We start from the raw sequence: 18,268 nt of genomic DNA on the forward strand, positions 1-18,268 counted from the left end.
ATAGTCACTCATTCATATTATGCTTGTTCCCTACACAGCATCCCTGACATCCTTTTTTATTTTTATTTAGTGTGTTGTTGGTGGCTGCAATGCCAGCTTTGCTTCTCAGGGAGGGCTAGCTCGCCATGTACCCACACACTTCAGTCAGCAGAACTCCTCAAAAGTTTCTAGCCAGCCAAAGGCCAAAGAAGAATCTCCTTCTAAAGCTGGAATAAACAAAAGGAGGAAATTAAAGAACAAAAGACGACGCTCATTACGTAAGTGTTTCACTGAAAATCTGTATTAGAATGCATTTATATCTTGGGCTTTCATGCAAATTTGTTTTTTTGCCTTTCTTCAACTTTCTTACCTGTTTTTGTTAATAGTAATAAACAGGATACCTGTGGGGCCATGTGAGAATTCAGTGGTATTTTATCTGTAGTAGCTAAGGGAGTATAGTTCTATATGGCCTTAAAATACAAACTGTATAGAATTAGATTTTTGAGGGCTACTTTGATTATGTTCTCAATTAATAAAATATAAAAATATGGCAGTGTGGTGTTTCTCACAGTGTTTTAGAATTTTGAGCATTTCAAGATAAAAATCAAGTAAAACTTAAACAACCTATCTGCTCCAAAGTGGTGTGTGTGAATAGCAAAACTATTTAGTCTGTTTCAGCATTTAACTGTCGTAACACATGTACAATTGTTCATTCTTAATTACCAGATTATGAGATGTATCCTCCATATTTAGGATAGAACACAATTAGATGACAAAGCCTTGTAAATGTTGGCAGCAGGAATTGACTTTGAAACCCCAGAGCCTAGCGCTGTGCCTGGTTTATAGTGTCAGCTGGCTAATTAAATATATCCTGAATGAAGACTGATTGAGTGAAGCTGTCATTGAAAAGGCAGGTCACTCCAAGGGTGAACTAGAAAGAAAAAAGATTGTATCTTAACGCTTTCTCTTGGGAATTGATTAGAGTGCATAATAAGACACTAGAATTAATGCAGATTATAAATCTTGTCTCTAAAACATTGAAATTGTTTTGTTACTACAGAGGTACAGTGGACATTGAATGAACCACAAGAGTTTCCTAAACTCTTAAGTTTCATATTGTTGGAATAAACATTTATTTTTCAAAGTTAGCTACTGGATTTAGGTTATGGATCCATTTTCCTTATGTAGCTCATCAGTTAAAAAAAAATGCTTGGACCCCCCAATTATGACGTGTACTTATACAGTATATATAGGTAATACTGCTAATACACATTATGAAACAACTACAGTACTAAGAAGGAATATTGAAAAATATCAAGATGAAAAGAAGTGATATTATTTTCTTCCCTTACTCTAATGCATCATGATACACACCTGCTTTGGAAACTGTTGTTCAAGTTTTGTATTCTTGATACTTTAATAGTGGACATAACATGGTTGAGGTCTGAATGCATAGACTAAGGTTTGAAGACTCTTCATTATTATAAATTTAATTCAAGCAATGACTTCTGTGTTTGAATCTTGAATGAGGAATGATAGACTTGAATGATTGAAAGGGCTGAGTTAGTGTTATTTTCTCTAAATGCTTATCCTTCTCAGGAAAAAAGCTACTTGGAAAGCATGAAGAAAGTACACACTTTTTTTTTTACAGTAGTCAGATCTAATAGGAAGGGGCTTTATTTCTCAGCATTAGGTAAAATCATGACTTTTTTCTCCCATAAATATCAAATATTTTTTTCTTACTTATTTTCCTAGATCATTGCATTCTTAGTCTTGGGGGGTTCTGCTAGTTTGTTACTAAATGGTGTTCTGCTTTTCTCCTTCTGAGGAAAAATCCAATGAGAAAAGAGGTCTCTAGGTTGTTTTATCGGGTATGCCAACTGGTGAAATCATTCTCCCACAAAATGTGTGGTATATTCATGTAGATGTTCTGAGAACTCCAGGAATGATAGATGGAAATCCACTCTATATAACCACGTTTCCCCAAAAATAAGACCTAGCCGACAATCAGCTCTAATGTGTCTTTTGGAGAAAAAATTATAGTAAAATAAGGCCGGGTCTTATATAATAAAATATAATATAATACCTGGACTTATTTTAATATATTATTGTATTATATTAAATAATATATTAAGTAGTATATTATATTAAATAATATGTTATTTAATATATTAAAATAAGACCGGGTCTTATATTTTTGCTCTGAAAGGCGCATTAAAAATGATTGTCTGGCTAGGTCTTATTTTCTGGGAAACACGGTAGCAATAAATCAGAGTATATGGTAAATCAGTTACATATAATTCACAATATGCTGCACCAGGAAATCAAGCCATTTCTTCTATTGTCAGTAAAATTTAATTTTTAATTACAGATCACCTTGTAAAATTAAATGTATTAGTTAAGCAGCACAACTGTAAACAATAAATTCATCTTTAGTTTGAGCAACTTTTTTATTAAGAATAAAAATAGCACAATTTATATAATAGTGGGATGAAAATTGAAATTTTAAAAATGTTCTTAGCAAATTATATGTTCAACGTATAGCTTTGTTGTGATCACACTAAAAGATTGCTTACCCTAGGATTGTGAGTTTTTTTTTAAAGTGGTATAAGCTTATTAATATAAACTGCTTTATGACTTAAGGCATTCTCCATGTGCATTTATTTTACTTAATCATAATCTGTAGCTGTTTTATCTCCATTTCACAACTAAAGAAACAGGCTGAGGTAGATTAAACGGTTTTCCCCAAATCACACAACTGATACCGTGTTTCCCCGAAAATAAGACCGGGTCTAATATTAAGTTGTGCTCCAAAAGACGCATTAGGGCTTGTATGTTCAGGACATGCCATCCTGAAAAATCTGCTAGGACTTATTTTCTGGTTAGGTCTTATTTTTGGGAAAACACGGTAACTGATGGAGTTGAGAGCTAGAAAGAATTTTGGTGGACTTACTGGCATTCAAAAATGTGTTTATAATTTTCTTAGGTGGTTTTTATAAGTTATTTATAATGAAGAAAATACTTGTCAAAATCCCCCAAATAATATTACCACTTCGTCAAATTTGGAAAAGTTTTGATTACATAATAATATAGAATGTTCATGAAATGTATTCCTTATGTTTGGCTATGGTGAATGAGATCTCAACGTGGTGCACAGATGGAGATGATCATTAGATTGTTGAAAATGCGCGACTGGTGCCCAGGAGAGTTACTGGAATAAAGTGTAAAATTATGAGAAAGATAGTAGCTGAAATGTGGAATCATGAGCTCTAAAGTTAGAACTTCACGCACCAAGTGACCAACTTAATCCACACTCACTCATTCGTTGGAATTCTGCTTTGTATATCCTTAATCTTGTCGGCTAAATTTCATGTTTTGAAAGCAAAGAAAATCTTGCATTTAAACTTAGATTGATACCTTGTTAATTGTTTTAGTCTTTCTTAACTTATTACATGTTTTTGTGTGAAATAGTCTTATTTGGCTGGTTAGCAGACTGTTTTATTTAAATATTCTTTATCTCTTTGTATTGGATTTTAGCACGACCACATGATTTCTTTGATGCGCAAACACTGGATGCGATACGACATCGAGCCATATGCTTTAACCTCTCAGCTCATATAGAAAGTTTAGGGAAGGGACACAGTGTTGTTTTTCATAGTACTGTAAGTATTGAATTTTTTTCCTTCAATTTTTCTATACGTTTGCAGGAACATGTATGTTGACTTACACAATCATATTTCTAAATTGCTCAAAATCTAAGAAGATACATTTTAACAAAAATCACACAACTTTTTTTGCTTTATCAGTATTTTAAAAATTACTTGTATTGTTGGCTATAAAGCAAAGGTTTCCTACAAGTAGACATTTTTGTGATTAAATTGAACATTTTAGCCTTCGATTTGAGCTATTTAGGAATATTGGGTTGGGATTTGGGCTACTAGGCATTTGAAGATCAGGCTCTGACCTTAGTAAACTAGGTGTCTTTTCTGACCTCTGGTTTCCACATTTGTAAAATTGCAACTTTAGAGTCCTTTTAGCTCACACCCTTACATGCTGCATGTTACTCACCCCCAAAACACACATCTAAAGTTTGTGTTCAACAGAAAATAAGATAATGAAAATAAGATCATGGCCATCAAATTAAAGATTCATGAAGGAGGGACTTTTTATCTGTTTTGTTCCACATGTATCTCAAGTGTCTTTAATTATCTCTGACACATAGTAGGCACTCAGTATATTTGTTGAATGAGTATGTTGCTCAACATAGGAAAAGAAAAGTATCATTTCATTTTTCTATTTGAAAAAGCAATACATAGTTATTTTTGGTTAACTAGTGGTACTAAGGCCCACTGCCTGCCGCTTGAAAAAGTTAAAAATCGAGAGAGGTTGGTGGAAAGAAAAGTAGGTTTATTCAGAATGCCGGCATTCTGAGAGTAAAGCAGACTCCTGTCCAAAGGCCATCTCCTCGTTCCTAGAACAGTCAGAGGTTTTATAGGTACACAACAGAAGAAAGGAAAGGGGGAGTCGGTCAGGCAGGTCGAGGGCTGACATGCTTTCTGGGGTCTGGTCTGTTTTAAGATAATGTTATCTCTGGACTGGCCACCGTGGCCTGGGGCTTTATGCGTCACCAGTAGAAACTGCAAAATGGATTCTGGTGTTCCCGGGGGCCTGAGGATTAAGAAATTGCTCTTTTTAGGTTAGGATTCTTTAGATGAAATGGATTAACAAGGTATTTGTAGCCTTAAGAAAGGAAACAAGAGTTCTTAAATCAATCAGTGAAGGGAGAAACAAAGAGAAAACAGCTGAATACCAGGGTAGATCAAACTGCAAACTAGCTAAGTCTAACTACGTTATTGATTCCCCTAGTTTTACTCTTACACTAGGAGTTACTAAAGAGTTCTTTCTTTCCATGCCCCTTGCCTTTTTTATTATCCAGTCATCTTTAAATTAGTGTAGTGTGGTGAAAATAAATTTGTACAGATAAAACTTAGACCAGACTGTTTTTTGAATCCCTGGAAAAAGATTGTTTAATTTCGGCTGCTAAAATATAAAATATATTAAATTAAGACTTTATTTTTTATATTTCAATTACGATGCACAGTAATTTAAATACAAAAGGTCTATATTGGTATCTGTTTCTCTATTGGTTTAAGTCTATTTTTTCCCATCTCCTGTAGTAATGAGGCTTTCTTGCAGTTTTACTTTTTCTTGTATGTATACTTCCAATTCAAAGTTCTTGATTTTGATTCCCAAAATTAAAGGCAAGAAGGTAAAAAATAAGATACAAAGGAAAGGGAACCTTTTTTGAAGTTGGTACGTGAGAGGTATGAGTTTGGGTTTGAGGTATGAGTTTACGCTCTTGTAAAGAACACTGGAAATAAAAAAAAAAAAAAAACAAAACAAAACAAAAAAAAAAAGAACACTGGAAATAGTTATCTGAAAAAGAAGGGAAGGGTTGGAAGGAAAATTAGAGGGTTTGAAGACAAAGTTAAAATGGGTGCGCTGGGAATTTTGTTGGGATTCAGCAAGATCAAGAACTTGCTCAGCAGTGATATTTGGAAATCCTCCTTGAAAGTTTGATAACATAGGTTTATGATTTGGTGGGTCTGTAATTTTTTTTTTTTTTCCCCAGAAGTCAGTAAGATGTGACCAGATCATGGCTAATTTGTTTATTCACTTAAATATTGAGTACCTACTTTGTGCTAAGTACTCATGATGCAGAAGTGAATAAAACAGGTTAATAGAAAAAAAAAATAAGCCATGTCTACAGTCTAGTGGAAGAGACATGATAAATAAGATAGTAAAATTGTAGGAACTTAAAGAACTGAGGATATGAGCCATTCAGTTATTGGGGGATGTGAGCATCTCAGCCAGAGGGAGAATCAAATACAAACTCCTGAAATGGGAATATGCCAAGTATTTTGAAAAACAGTGAGGAGGCCAGTAGCTGCAGGAAATGAGTGAGGCAGAGAGTAGGAGTTAAGTCCGAGAAGTACTGGGGAGTACTTATTGGACTAGGACCTTGTCTTTTATTGTGTGTGTGATGAGAAGCCATTGAAGGAGTTTGATAACCATGATCTGATGTGATTTTTTAAATATTTTTTATTAAGGTATAATAAATATAAACTGCACCCATGTAAAGTGTACAGTTCTATGAGATTTGATAGTTCTACATATCTATGAAACCACTTCTACCACCAGTTAAAATACAGAACATTCCCATCACTCAGAACTTGACTGATGTAGCTTTGTAGTTCATCTCTGCCTCCACTCCATGCCCTAGAGAGCTCACTGATCTCTGTCCTCTCTTGTACATGTTAATGTGTTCACTTTGGTTTCTGTGTTGTGAGAAAATATTGTAGGTCAGTGTGCGGGGAAGAGGAGATCAGTCTTTTCATAGCCCAGGTAGGAAAAGACTGGAATGGCTCTAGTGGAGATGCCAAAGAGGTTAGAGTGGATATGTTTTGATAGTAGTACTGACAAAGTTATGGATGGATCAGATGTCGGATTTGATAACAAGAGGAAAGGATGATTCCAGTGTTTTTGGTCTGGGCAACTAGCCATAAGGATGGAGTTGCAATTTAAAAGACAGACTGTGGTGGTGAGGAGATTGGGGGAGAGGGGAGTATACCTGTAATTTCGACACATTCTATAGAGCCATCTAGTGCCTCTGTCACATAGGCTGATGGATGTAAGAGTTTGAGCTCAGAGGAGAGCATGGCTACAGATTCAACTCTGGAAGTTTGCAGCATATTAGTGGTATTTAAAGGTATCAGACTGGATAAGATCACCTAGGAACTAAGTATAAATAGAAAAAATAAATTTAAGGACTGAGATTTGAGACTCAGCAATGTTTAATAATTTCAAGGACAATAAATCTGATAAAATAGTGGTAGCGATGATAAATAAGGTGATACTGAAAAAAATAACGAACTTTCACTAGACCACTCCTTGCGATGAAATCCTTAGGTTCACATGAGAGGAGTGGAGATGGTAAAAAAAATAAATTAATTAAAAATGAAAGAACTGAAAGTAGTGGTGATGTTATTAGCAGTCTGGAAGAAAAATTAAAAATTAACTGAGTCAAAATAGTCTAGGACAATGAATATAAGTTTTCCAGCTGTAGAAAACATCTGAGAGGATTTAAGAACATTAAACCTATGTTTTGTTATAAGTTAAAAAAAACAGGAATAAGTATGATTTGTACTCCCAGAGGTACCTTGACTGAGTAATGTAGAATGTAATCCTGCGGAAAGTGAAAGGAAAAGACATCAATAATGGGGAAAGGTCTTTGGGCACAATAAAAAGGAAAGGAGCTAGGTGAGCAAGTTTTCTGAAGTTCTATGACTTGGTTTTGATGGAAACAGTATGTGTTAAACAGAATCGTTTCTGTTAGTAGTCAGAATGTTCAGTACTAACTACTAGTTTAAGTTTTCTAGTTATCAAATTAACTTTAATAGGAAGTAACTATATGGATAATGAAACAATTTACTGAAAAATACATATGTGAGTTTACTATGCTGTGCAGTTTGCCTAATTTGTCTTAACTTCTTTAATTGAAACATTTTCTTTCGAGCCTCCTCCAGAAGAGGTCAGCAGATTCCTAGTTACCAGTCAGTTGCCTTGCTGTGGTTGGTTGGTTTACATTGTTTTTATATCTTATTTCTTTTTAGAGTTATTTTAGCATCCTCATATCTGTCTTGGGGCTATTTAATTAAACTCATTTCCAAGTCTAGAATTATGGCACTTATTTATAGGTTTTTAAATAATAGGCTTAGAAAGTATTTTATTTTTTGTAAAGTAATATTATTACTTGATTATGGTATGTTTTGAGTTTGACGTAACATTTTGTGTGGCTGTTTGGAACCTAAACTTGGTAAAAAATACTCAGATTTAGATTATTAAAACACATACCAATTTTGTTAATATGGAAGTTGTATGACTATTTTGATTTGTTTTCATTTTATTTAAACATTACCTTAATTTTCAAAATCTGGTAATGAATGACAACTTAAGTTGTTTATCTTAAATTCTGTAGACCTTTCCGTTTAGGTTGATGCACCTTTAACTTAGGTGGATTCCTTAAAATTGAACCTAAACACTGATTGGCTAATGTTTCATTTAAAATAAACCAAAGCAACCAATAAGCAAAAAACCCCAAGCAAATAACAAATACCTTACTTGTAAATTAGAGACTTCTCTTCCTAGCAGTATTTTTTCTTTACTGTTTATTTGTTCTTTAAAAATATTCCAGCCAATATGGATTCTTGGTTAGCATTCTAGCTAAACTATAGACTTCACAGTAGATAGTAAAATAAATAGCATTTTCAGTTCCTTTATAAAGATACGGTTTTATATTTGGGTATAAAAACCTTCAATTCTTTTTTCTCTCTTTTGTGAAAATATATGATCAAAGATGAAATTGCTACAAAGCAGGGCAGAACAAGATGTTGTGGTGGTAATATCTGGTCCAGGATATGAACACTTGAAAGTTCTTGATTAGAATCAAAAGTATTTTTTAATGATACGTTAGACTAATGTGTTACAAATCATTTTTATGATTTCTTTCATATTATTACTAGGTAATAGCTAAGAGAAAAGAAGATTCTGGAAAGATAAAACTTTTGCTTCATTGGATGCCTGAAGACATGTAAGTATTTGGAATAGTATGTATAATGAATACTAATGTCTTACTTTTATTAAAATCTCATACTCAAAAATTAGTTGTTACTGGATTCAAATATAAAAGACTTAACAGAAATTAAACCATGCAACATTTTGAGGTTGTCAGGATTAAAGAGGTAGAAGCTCGTACAGTTCCTAGCTCAGGGTACAAGCTTTAAAACTAGTTCTTTATTGTTTTTAATAAAAGTTGTTATAGCAGTTTTTAATAATATGTAATTATTTGTAGGATTTTTTAATGACCTTCAAGTAGTAATGCTGGCAGCCTTAGCTGTACCTTTCTTTGAATCATTTATTTAAAAAATTCCTAAACATTTTCCAGGACACAATTAATGCTATTTTATAGAAGAAGCAGTTTACCAGTTTTCCGACAGTATTATATTTTTCTTTGATTTTTAGTACCCTTTTTAGACTACTTCTGGCCCAGATGAGATGCTCCTTAATTTAGATATCAATTTTAATTTTCTTTTTATCCTTTTATTAAAATTTTTTCTTGTTACAAAAGTAATAAAGATACATCATAGAAATTTTGGATAAAAAAGTTCTTCAATAGTTTTGGGAGTTTACAATGCTCGTGAGCATATTGAAATAAAGAAATGTAGTTTTTAAAACTCTTCTGTTAAATTTCCATTAGTGTAGGACATATTTTCCAGCACTTGCCCCTCTTCCCCTTCCAGGTTTTATGGAAATGCTTTTGTAAAATATTTTGAAATGGCCATGTGCAATCTATTTAATGAGATTTTTTTGCTGAACATTAAAGTTACCCATTTTTCTCTACTGTTAAAAAAAGATACTAAAATCTGTTAATATACAAACTATGCAAAATACCGTTTTTTGATAGGCGTCGTCTTCCCGAACGTTTGTACTAATTTCTAATCCCATCTTCTACAGGAGAGCTTATTTCTCTGACTTATTATCAACACTTTATCATTCTTACATTTTGCATTCTTTTATTATAAGTAAGATCATTTTTAAACTGTTCATATCTTTGGTGAATTGATGGTTTGTGTCCTTTTTCAACCCCATCCCTTTTCCCTAACGAGTGTTCACCTATTTCATACTGATTTGTAAGAGCTGTTGTTATATTGAGGTTATAAACTTAATTTCTTTAAAAAATACATTCAAATGCCTATGTATTCTTAGTATTTTAGAAATTGATCAGTCCAAATAGTACAAAATTTTTATTTGAATTTCCTTGTAGGATAAATTTCTTTGATTTTAGAATTTTGGTTACATGTGCAATTTTTTTTAAGTGGAACTTGGGGTTATCACTGACTTCTTTAGAACTTGATGTCAGATTTGCATCAAGTCAGGTTCAAGTGTGAATTTCACTCAGCAAGCTAAGACAGGCAGAGTGTTCTAAAATGTGTTTCTAAGTTTGATAGGGCTTTGCCACTAAAAATTTCTAATGCACCCCCAGATTTGTGCCTGAAATTTCACTCTCCCATTTTCAGTTGAGACTCCTCATCCCACTCCTTGGGTTGCCGAGTTCCCTTGGCTCCTGAGTGGCTTGTTAGCCTGGGTAGCCCTATCAAACTAGCGGAAAAGGCTGGGTACTGGTATTTGAGGAGTGAATTTAAAATTAATGTTATTTTACTTATGACTTATTTTTAAATTTATAGTCTGCCTGATGTGTGGGTGAATGAAAGTGAACGACACCAGTTAAAAACTAAAGTAGTTCATTTATCAAAGCTACCCAAAGATACTGCCTTGCTTTTGGACCCAAACATATACAGGTAATTTAATTCTTGGTTTGATGTTCTGTTTTCTGAATTGTAATCTTAAATCTCCCTAAATTTTGGATATAAGGTTAGGACTTATTTTTAAGTACTGAATTCAGCATACCTTGCTTTCTGGAGTTTTGTATATGGCAATTACATCACAAAGATTTATAAATTACGGAATCCAGAAAGATAACATTTTGGTCAAGTTTATGTGCCAGTTTAATGCCAGAGTTATCTTAAGTAGCTTAATTGTAATATACATAGCATTTAGAAAATAAGTGCCTTTTGTTTAAGTATGCAATTCTTTTTATAATACTTCTGTGGATCTGGGAGGAATGTATTGCATGTACCCTCAATATCATACAGGATTGAATTTTTAAAACTTAGATTCTTCCCCAAACTTTTCAAAACAGCAGTTTATGTATTATTGTGTTTGTTTTTAAGAGGTAGCTCAGAGTGTTCACATTTCTAATAACTTTCTGATCTGACCTTTGTTTTAGTGTGCTGTGCTTATGGAGGTATAGGGGGGGAAGGAGAAGAGACCAACATTTCTGACTATGTGCTGAGTCACTTTGCTAGGTGCTTTACATATACTTCATCCTCACAGCAGCTCTGTGAAGTAGGTGTTACTATCTCTGTTTTACAGATTGGAAAACTGAGACGAGAGGTTAAATAGTTTGCCCAAGGTTACACAGATAGTATGTGACTGAACTTGATACTGCCTCTGTCCAAATGACATACACTAGGGTGATTTAAAAAGTGGTTAAATGCTTAAAAGGCACTATTATGGACAAACTTTCTATATTTTAAAAGAAAGTTGTATATGTATTTTACAATAGGAATAGGTTGGATAAGTATAAGATGACATACAATAATTGATAATCCCAAATGTGAATTTTAACTATCATAAAGAAACTGTCCTATGCCCAAGTTTGAAGCACTTGAACACTTTGAAGTTTCTGTTCATTCCATGACTCTACTTTTTGGAATGTTATATACACTGTAATAGGAACGCTATAATTTGAGACATCATCTGAGAATGAAATTCTAACATACTGGTCCTTGCCATGTGGAAACACAGAGACTCGAGATTTCCCTACTCCAAAAAAAATTTTTCTTAATGTGTCTTTTGATAAAAGTGCTAAGCACAATAAAGCTTTCTTTTTTTGTAGTATGAGCTAGGTTATCAAGAAATTAACTAGCAAAGAGAACAGTGAAATATAACCTTAAAGGAGAAGATTGAGGGAAGTCCACTACCAAAATTATGGAAAAGTTGTGAATTAAAAAATAATTGAATATTCTTTACTTACCATTACCTAATTTAGGGTGTATTTCTGCTTACCCTTTGAAGGGAGTAGTTAAAATTAGCATTCTGAAAGAATGGTATTTTGGGAGAGCCACCCTGCTATTACAACTGGTTGTAAACAGGTCTGATTTAGTCAGAGTTGACAAAGGGGCATGATGAATCTTACAAATTATAAGATCAAGACTAACATCAGTGTTTCTGCCCTGAATTCTACTTTCCCCTCTCTAAGGGTCTTCCTTTTTCACAGAACCATCTTATTTTTTCTGTTCTTGTGCTGTATATGAAGCAATTTAGGTATTTTAGTGAAAGTAACTTCACAAAAATCATTCAAGCTTGGGACTGATGTCCAAAAGTGCATAGTAGTTGTACTGCATGTTCTCAAAATGTAATTTTACAATATTTATTGATGTCATTCTTGGGTGATAAAGATGTTCTTAAGACATGTAGATGCTTCTGTGGAGTTAATTTTTCTTTAACTGTACCTATGTTTCCCCACAATCTTAACATTTAACTTTCAGTCTAAACTTTCGTACTTCTACTATTCCAGAAATTAGAATGTAGTTTACCCTAAAGTGGTACAGAGTAATAGAACCGCCTACATTTGCTGTGGTGTAACATCCTACCAGTGTTTTGGATTTTGATTGGGAACACTTGTGAAATTAAATAAAAGGAGAAAAAAACAATTCTAACTTATTTTAGGAGACATAGTTTGAGGTTTATGCACATCTCAAAATGAAAACATAACAAGCCTTCCAAAAATATATTAACTTTAAAAGGAGACCGTAAAGAACATTTATTTGAGATTTAAACATCTGTTGTAAAGTATTAGTTAAAATGCATGTGTTAAACATTTGTAACTAAATTTGCATCTATTATGTGTGAATGTTTTGGAAATAATTTTTAATGGTGATCAATGATCATGATCACATTGCCTATATCTTAAATATTTTGAATGTCTCTTTTGTAGTACTTTAAAATATGTTTTTGATTCATTTGAATAAAAGAATATTCATTTTTCTCTCTTTCTAGAACAATGCCGCAGAAGAGGTTGAAGAGGTAAAAAATAAATAAATACATAAAAAGCAAACGAGCGGGGACACCTGCAGTCTTAGTCACTGACAATGGGTTTAGTAAAAGTTGCACATTAGAGTCAACCCCCTTCCTTTTTTTTAATCCAATATTTAGAATAATATTTATGATTAGTGTAAACATTCTGTGAATGAAGTAGGCTCTTCTGTGGAATATATTAATATATTACTGTATATCCACATTTTCATGGAATGGTACTGTGGGAGACTGAGCAAACACTCTTCTGGCAACTTAGTGGAACAGCTTCTTAAAGGCTTTGCATGCTTGCTGCTTTAAGCTGCTTTTTTTTTTACCCCTTTAGTGATTACAGTAGTTTATGTTGGAAAGAAAAACAATTACAAAATGTGCCCTTACAAATACCAAAAGCACTGTAAGGATATTTATCTTAACAGTGTCTATTGATTTGAAGTCATATTAGGAAATATTTAGACAATGAAAATTATCAAGAGATAATTTTTACCTTTCAATTATGATAAATAGATGTGATTGGTTGCCATTTGTGTTCTTTTGCAGAACTCTGATAAGAAAAGTGTTCAATTTGTATTTAAGCAAACAGTGAACGACATTTGCAATCAACTAAAAATTCGTCTTTCGAATTAGGGCTGAAAATATCTGTTAAAGAGTGTTGCCGTATGTCTGGTGGCTCCCTTTTCAGGACTAGGGTTTTCTCATGGAGTACAGTATGTTAATATTTACCTATATAACTAATCTGTTAACGGTTTTTGAAAAACCTCTATTTCAAATATTTGAATAAGAGTATTTTCATTTTAACTTACATAGGCCTCTAAGTTTTTTTTGAGGAAAGCATTTGGTTTTTTAGTTTTTTCTTAATGCAAGAAAAATTGTATTCTTTTTTTAAAGTATCTTCAAACTGAATCCTTTATGCACCAAAGTTGGTTTTGAAAAGGAAAACAAAATCACTTTCTTGCTTTGTTAAGCAAGAAGCCATATAGATTTTTTTTTAACTTACAGAAATGGAAATATGTGTAACTTGTTAGTATTGTATCAAACAAATGTTGCATAGAGATAATAGAACATTGCTTGTAAATAATTCAGCAGATTTGTAATATATTTTTATATTATGAAATGTACTGTAGATGTTTTTCTAGAGGCATGAAAGTTAAATGTATATATTATGGGTAGAAATAATATTGAAGGATATTGTAATTCACTAGTGCTGCGAGAGGAATTGTTAATAAAGCACCTTCTTTAACAATAAATGTCTTTTGCAGACTTAAGGGACTATGTACTACTGTTAATATCTTTAAGAACAAAACACATTGAACATCCTTCCAGAAAGTCTTTGAGGGAGGACCTATACCCATAATAGAGTTATGGCACTCATTTCTGACAGTGACCGTGAAATCATTTATTTCCTTACTGTTGGAAGGACGTATTGTAAAGTATGTGGTTATATGCAGTCAAACTGCAGAAAATACTCCTGATTGAGGAGTTTTCACTTTACTACAGTGATATAAAAACCAGCAATTTTTACACTAAATTTTTTAAATAAAGAATAGACAAAAATATAGAACTAAGCCTTTGGTTTCAAAGTGGGAAAGGTTCCATGCTACATAAATCATTTCTCATTTACTTTAAAAAAAATTTAAAATAATAAAAATTATGGGAAACTTTATTCGTTATCAGTGGGGTAAAGAGCTATATACATGAAATGAGTCATAGAAAATTAATTGAAGTGCAAATAAAAGCACGGCTACTATAAGACATTCTGGAATGGTTGTTTAATAAGGGTATTATCCATATGATCTGTAGCAAATGTGATTTTATTTTTAAAATGAAAAAAGTGTGTTTTCTTACCTTTGTTGATTTTTGCTTAAGCACTTCATCAATTGCTTTATTCTGTATCTACGAAGTAATCTGCAATCTTCTTTGTTCTTTTTAAATTTTGATTTGTTATAAAATTGCCAAATAGAAGTGTTTTGGATATATAGTTTGTACCTGTATTTTTTATTTTATTGCCTCATGTTCTTGTAAGTCATTCTTAATTGACCGATGATTGTAGACACCTAAGTATTTTTTCTAATAAAACAAAAGCAAATCACATTTAGCTTCAAAATTGTAACAATTCAATTAAATTTTAAAATGACATATGAAATAAACATCTAATATTTTCTTTAGGTGCACAGCAAATTAATTAGTTTTTTCATTGTGTACAAATATTTAGACATTAAAACCAAATTTCGTGGTTCTTGATTAGCCTCTGAGTACTCATAATCACTCATGATACTTTGCTGCTTATCTGACTTTGGTCTGATACTGTTAATAGGCCAAAAAGAATATAGAGTTAAAGTGGAAGAGTTTTATAACTTGTATGTATACATATAAAAACAAGCGGTTATGGTTGGCAAATAAGTGTGAACATTTTAATTTATAATGTCCATTAAGTAGTGTCTACTCATCTATATTGTTCCTCCTAACACCTATATATGACATTTGTCATATGGCACCTGAAGTATAATTTGTCTCTTATTCAAAATCCATTGTCTGGTTCAGCAGCGGTCAAACCGCAGCCCACAGACATACCCATTCATTTTTGGGTTGTCTGTGACTGCTTTCTCCCTGTAGTAGCAGAGTTGAGTAGTAAGACTTTTTGGCTTACAAACCTGAAATATTTACTCTCTGACCTATTAAGGAAAAATTTGCCAAACCCTGGTACAGTTGATAAAAGTTTTTGTAAAAATAAACTAGACCACACAAGTTACATTTTAGTATGATAGTGTTAATCTTGGTAATAAGCCAGTACATTAAATTTCAGTGAAAGCTGTTTAATATACTTTCAATATTGCCGTATTAGGTTCCTACAACAAATGGTGGAGTGTTTTTTTTTTTTTTTTTTTAACTTTTACATTGGATTTCTTAGTAGTTCTTAATATTTCACCATTTGTGTTTTTGTATTTTGTTTTACTAAATAGGACTAAGTAAGATTTTGTAAATCAGATCATGTTTAAACCACAAGCCACATCTTGCTCTATCTAAAAGAATCTTGGAAGTGGAAAATATTGTAAAAATTTATTTAAAGTTGTTTATTTTTTTAATAAACTTACTTTGTTCATATATATAAATCTTCCCTAAAGTGGACACACGTTACTTCTGAATTTCAGATGACAGGAAATTAAGATGGAGAGTAATTAACTCTCACTGCGTATTTTAAGATTTGTTCTCATTGAAAGCAATGATAATCATGTTGGTAAACTTTGACTGTAAAACTTTTTTCCTTTCACACTTTAATAAAATGTTTTAAATATTTAAGTACTCTTAAAAGTATAGAATTTGCAACAGTTATTTAAATCATCGTTTATTGTTTGCTATTTGAATTCTTTTTAAATATATGGTTAACAGAAGTGTTAGATATTTGAATAAAATACAATAATAGCAAAATATGGTTGAAGTCTTTAAAACAGTTTGTGGGGGGGCTTTCTATATAGCGAACAACTGGTTTTTTTAAGTGTTTAATACTTTTGCAAAATTTTCTAAAAGGCAAGCATTCTTAGTTTTAGGTAAATTCTCAATATGAAAAACTGATATTTATCTATATAACAAGGCCTAGGATTGTAGACCTACAAAGAGATGCTAATATATATAGTCTTATAGAAAGGAAATAATGTAATTTGGACTTTTTTTTAAATTTTGTTTTAAAGAAGTACATTTTTGGGGATTTCAATGAAAAATATTTTTCTAGTCTAAAATACTTAAAAATAAATTCTTAAAAGGATAAAACTTTTTACATACATAAGAAATTTTATCTGTATGTATATAATTTAAGTCTTAAAGAATCTGTGACTTGGTAGATGTTTTGCAGTTCTGACACTACAGCTTTAATATAAATAAGGTCTGCAGATTTTTTTTGGCCTTTCTGATGGTCATGAACCTCAGTAGTCTTTAAAATATAATGAAATGCTGTATTATTTTTAATTTTTAAAAATTAAAAAAAATGTTGACATAGTCCAATTTATTTCCTGAATCAGGTTTGCATAGTATATAACACATGGTTCTATTACTTTGAAAATTAAAAAGGACTTACTTATAAGTGGTTACAGCAGGAATTGCAATCCATACATTTTCCTAGGTCAGTATTCTTTTCCTACCAAACTTCACAGTGAAAGAGGAAATCAACATACATTGTAATACTATAAATTTTTTTTAGTGTCTTCTGCCATTGCTTGTTCTTAGCATGATACATGGCACAAATTATAGTCTTATAATTGAGAACTTGTTATAGTAAGATATTTTGGAGCGTTACAGCCATATAAAACACTAGTAGAGTTGAAATAACTGGGCTTAAACCACACTGATAATAATATATATCTTTTCGTATGAACCTATATTTAAGTTTGTCTAAACAGTCTCAGTGTAAAGGATGATTGATCTTATATTTTTACGTACTTAGTTTTAATGTAACCATTTTTGGTTTACTTAATTTTGTTGAAAGTGTTCTTAATTTTGTTTTCGGATGAGCACCATTTTTAAAAATAATACCTCGGTTATATTTATGATATGAGTAGCATATTTTTAAATAGCAACACTCTTGTGAAGATATTACCCAGTATTTGAATATTCGAATGTTTTGTCTTCATCCCAAAGCATTGTCACCCCAAGCACTTTTTCCCCTCTTCAATATTTCTATGCTTCTGGTAAAGAAAAACTTTACAAATCTTACTAATTTATGAAATTATCAAGGATTTGTATGTTTCTATTAAAATTATTTCAGAAATTCATCTACATTTGGATGGCTAATAGGTCTTTCATAAGATTATTTCATGCTTTGGGGTTTTTTCCTTTTAGAAAAGCATAAAGTTTTGGGGGGACAGTGTGTAGCTAGGGAATAATAATAGGTTGTAAAATGTAAGCATTTACTTTTGATAGCTGAGCCTAATGCAAATAGTTTGGTATAAACATCATTGAGCGTTGCAGAAGAATGGATTAGAAGATTCCCAGTTTATGTCTTTGAATTTCACAAATTAAGAGTTTAATAGGTTATCTTATTATTAACATATCTTAGATTTTTATTAAAATAAAGTGACATGCAATATTATATTAGTTTCAGGTATACACCATAGTTAATTCAACATTTATAGACCTAAAGAAATGATCACCGTTAAGTCCAGCAATCTGTGCTATCAAAATATTATTGACTCTTTTCCCCCGTGCTGTAAGTTACATCCCAGTGACTTACTTGTTTTATACCTCGAAATTTAAACCTTATTCCTATTCACCTTCCCCCCTTTTTAATTTTTAAATAAGTTAACATTCAGTATCATTTCATATTAACTTCAGATGTACAGCATAGTGGTTAGACATTTATATAATTTAAGAAGTGATCCCCCGACTATGTAGTACCCACCTGGCACTATACAGTCATTACCATGTTATTAACTCTATTCCCTATGCTTTGCCTCACATCCCCATGACTGTTGTAGCTCTTTAACGCCTTCACCTTTTTCACCATGTCCCCCACTCCTACCCATCT

General features: G+C 32.1%; 1 protein-coding gene across 2 annotated transcripts in view; it reads left to right on the forward strand.

Annotated features, from left to right (window-relative positions):
- The window catches only part of AEBP2 (AE binding protein 2), a 68,971-nt gene that overhangs the window by 39,968 nt on the left and 10,735 nt on the right, over nucleotides 1-18,268 (forward strand). Inside the window, exons 4-9 of one of the 2 annotated variants that reach the window (XM_081058999.1) lie at nucleotides 71-257; nucleotides 3,517-3,641; nucleotides 8,562-8,629; nucleotides 10,284-10,397; nucleotides 12,721-12,747; nucleotides 13,294-16,175. In XM_081058999.1, the coding sequence (XP_080915125.1) occupies nucleotides 71-257; nucleotides 3,517-3,641; nucleotides 8,562-8,629; nucleotides 10,284-10,397; nucleotides 12,721-12,747; nucleotides 13,294-13,339 (567 nt within the window). In that variant the 3' untranslated portion in view covers nucleotides 13,340-16,175. Of the gene's footprint in view, nucleotides 1-70; nucleotides 258-3,516; nucleotides 3,642-8,561; nucleotides 8,630-10,283; nucleotides 10,398-12,720; nucleotides 12,748-13,293; nucleotides 16,176-18,268 lie in introns of those variants that run through there. The other variant, XM_081059000.1, reaches the window with a different exon arrangement.

Source organism: Rhinolophus hipposideros (genome assembly GCF_964194185.1).
Source record: "Rhinolophus hipposideros genome assembly, chromosome: 9".
Classification (NCBI taxonomy): domain Eukaryota; kingdom Metazoa; phylum Chordata; class Mammalia; order Chiroptera; family Rhinolophidae; genus Rhinolophus; species Rhinolophus hipposideros.